We start from the raw sequence: 3,166 nt of genomic DNA on the forward strand, positions 1-3,166 counted from the left end.
GCGCTCAGAGTCTGTAACCGCAATTCTTCGAAGACCATACACTAGCTGCATGATTATATAATATTGTGTTGGTAGACGATTATTTTCATGAATACGACACATTTTTAATTTTCTAGTAAAATACTATAGTAAAACTAATCTCTCAATAACACTATACGTATGGTTGACGTTATATTATATCATGAGCGGTTATTAAATTCATGTGATTTGAAATATATAACGCACCTAAAGTATACAATGGTTGTTGGGTGAAACCTTAGAAGAATAGAGGCTGCCATATCAAGAATTGTATGTTACTCGGTGAAACATATGATATTATTTTCAAACAATATTATTAAATGGAATTTACGAAATAATATAAAGTGTCGTATGTTATAAAGAAAAATTTATTATTACTATATACATTTTTTAAAATTATTTTACAAATGTTTTTTTAAATCTTCGTATACATCCATATGACGACTCATCTCTTCATCATTGACGTCTTCGCCCCAATTATTCCCGTACACATCCATAAGTTGATTCAACTGCATGTCGTATCCGCCATCGGCTCCATTTGGCGTGGGACTCATCGCTGGTTGTTGTATACCCAGAATTAAGTTATTGTGTTCCCGAAGTGGTCTGGGCAATGGCAGGTCTAACATGCTGGGTGAAATAGTAGATTGTGTTTCAAATTCCGTTAAAAAATCGTTTCTCACTCTGAGCACAAGCGGTCTAGGCGTTGTATCCTCAAACATGTCGGGTGACGACGGATCAGACTGAATCGGCGACAAAGATCGGAAACAATTCTGAGATAACCGCGGTAGTGATGGTGTTGTAGGTGGATGAATTGGTGAAAACACGCGATACCAAATACCCATCTGTGACTCTTGGTGAGTGGAGTACCCGCTATCTTCGGATGGATTCTAAATAATAGAGAATAATATTAACTTTATTTATGTATTTTATTAGGTATTTTAAAATTATAAACTTACTATAGCTCCATATCCGTAATCGTCCACTCTTTGTGCGAAAAGGTTAACTTCTAGAGGTATCCTCTCTAGGATCCTCCTATATTCTTCACCGTCAAAACTTGGTGTTGAATTATTAGACATCTAAAAAAATCAGATACGTAATTTATTAAATAATTTTTGAATGATACGAAACAAAATATACTTACATTTTGCAGATTGTAGATATACGAACGAAATAATGAATATAAAAATCTTATATGTCAACAAAATACTTGTTTGGTTATATACACCAGTAGGTAGTATGCAGGAGTAGAGTCGAAATGGAGACTAGTTAGCCGGTTCGATTCTAACACCAGATTATTATATTTTTTGAAATGAAAAACGTTATTAAAGACGGTGATAATGTGTACAATAATATGTGTGTACAATAATATGGTGTCTACAATAATATGCTGTACAATAATTATGGTGTGTACGATAATATGGTGTGTACGATAATTATGGTATGTGTATGATAATAATATTGATAACTCGGTGGCTGTTGTTCCCATACGCTGATAAAGAATGTTGATAACGATAAGTGTTGTTGCATGCTCGCTTTGTGTTGGTTACGAGTCGGGCGAACTCGGTGATGGTCAGCGGGGGAGGGGTAACGTTGCATACGTTATGAGTTGGCGGCGGGGTGAGCAGGATGAGCATGGGCGAGGAGGGGGGTCAAATATACGTCACAGACGTGACGAGTTGGGTGGCGGGGTGAGTAGGATCTGGGAGGGTGATCAATTGTGATGGTCGGCAGGTGGGGTGGGGTAAAATATACGTCACACACGTGACGAGTCGGGCGGCGGGTGAGGAGGTCGAGGAAGGTGGTGGAGGTCGAGGAGGTCGTGGGGATGTGGAGGTTGAGGAGGTCGAGGGGATGAGGTTTCAGAACATACCTTTATATCCTACTGTCCTAGTTAATTTTGGATTTATCATCTGATCATTCCAGAAGAAGAGAAATTACAAATAAGACAATAAACAAACAATATACTTACTAACAAAATCTGTAGAAAATATACATTATATACAATTAATCATTAATAAATAAATAATATTAAATTTGAAATGTTAGTGATGTTTGTCCTTGGTTTTATCTACCTATACTGATAGTGAAACAGTATAAAATATTAATTACGTACGATATGTGAACATTCATAATATTAGATTAAGCGTAAAACACTCATTATCTCAAAAAGTATTTACATTTTTCCAATTTTTTTCAAAATTTTAGATCCACGCTGTTCTAGAATTATATAATTATTTAATATTGTTCACCCTTATATTTATTAGGTAAACTACCATGAACTTTTGATTTTTAAAGGAAACCCATATTAAAAATTTTATAATTTAGTAAGGCTTTTTTTTCTTATGAATTATCACGTTTAAATTTTCATTTTTCGTTAATCCGTTGACGAGATATAGCTCCTCAAAGTTGGGGTGTTTTGTGAGGTGTTTGTGTGTAAATGTGTTATACCTACCGCGAAAATTAGAATTTTTATGCCCTAGGGTAAAAAGTATTACATTTTTCAGATCAATTCAATAAGTACCTACTGTAAACGTAAGTTAGGCCCCTAAATGTATTTTATAATGCCAATTTAGCAGGGTTCGCATATGTAGATCACCCCATTGAAGGTGTTTGCGGCACTGGTCATAATAATACTTATCAGTTACAAAGACCAGAAGCTATAAGTAATAAATTCGATATCGTTCAACTACAAGGTATATCGGTGATAAATGATAATCTTTGTACCTAATCACTACAATGACGTATTTTATATCATATTATAAGACCATTAATAACAGCCGTATTACGTATTTTCACATCAGCTGTTATTTGTATTATTCTGTGCACGATTACAGATATCATAGTTCATGGTTACATGATATGAAGTATACCCAATACTTGGTTATTGTGAAGCACATGGCAATACGGTTATGTTATAAACTTATAAGATTATAAGATTGAATAATTATTGAATTGGCTCGAATCGAGTCGTTAATGTTAATAAAGTTTTACTTTTTAATATTTATCATTTTTAAGTGTTTAAATTTTAATAATGCACTTATTAGGTTATAATAAAGTTCAAGTTTAATACATACATTATACAAAGTTCTTGAATATATTTTTTCTTATCTACCACATATTGTATTTTATTTAATAATTTAATCAAATA

At 33.6% G+C, this 3,166-nt stretch overlaps 1 protein-coding gene across 1 annotated transcript; it reads right to left on the reverse strand.

Annotated features, from left to right (window-relative positions):
• Positions 1-370: 370 nt before the first annotated feature.
• LOC149054169 (uncharacterized) lies at positions 371-1,274 on the reverse strand. The gene is made up of 3 exons (XM_089230597.1): positions 1,160-1,274; positions 975-1,094; positions 371-905 (listed from the first exon to the last, which is right to left on the reverse strand). Exons 2-3 carry the CDS (start codon positions 1,092-1,094, stop codon positions 420-422), a joined length of 606 nt encoding a protein of 201 aa, XP_089086723.1. The 5' UTR covers positions 1,160-1,274; the 3' UTR covers positions 371-419.
• Positions 1,275-3,166: the final 1,892 nt, after the last annotated feature.

Source organism: Diuraphis noxia, unplaced genomic scaffold (genome assembly GCF_037042655.1).
Source record: "Diuraphis noxia isolate RWA-SAM2 unplaced genomic scaffold, SU_Dnox_SAM2 contig0010, whole genome shotgun sequence".
Classification (NCBI taxonomy): Eukaryota; Metazoa; Arthropoda; class Insecta; order Hemiptera; family Aphididae; genus Diuraphis; species Diuraphis noxia.

Excerpts from the sequence above, each read along its gene's own strand:
- LOC149054169 (XM_089230597.1), bottom strand. The coding sequence starts at position 1,094 with ATGTCTAATAATTCAACACCAAGTTTTGACGGTGAAGAATATAGGAGG. Across the intron at positions 906-974 it reads ATTACGGATATGGAGCTATA|AATCCATCCGAAGATAGCGG; the intron begins GTAAGTTTATAA and ends TCTATTATTTAG.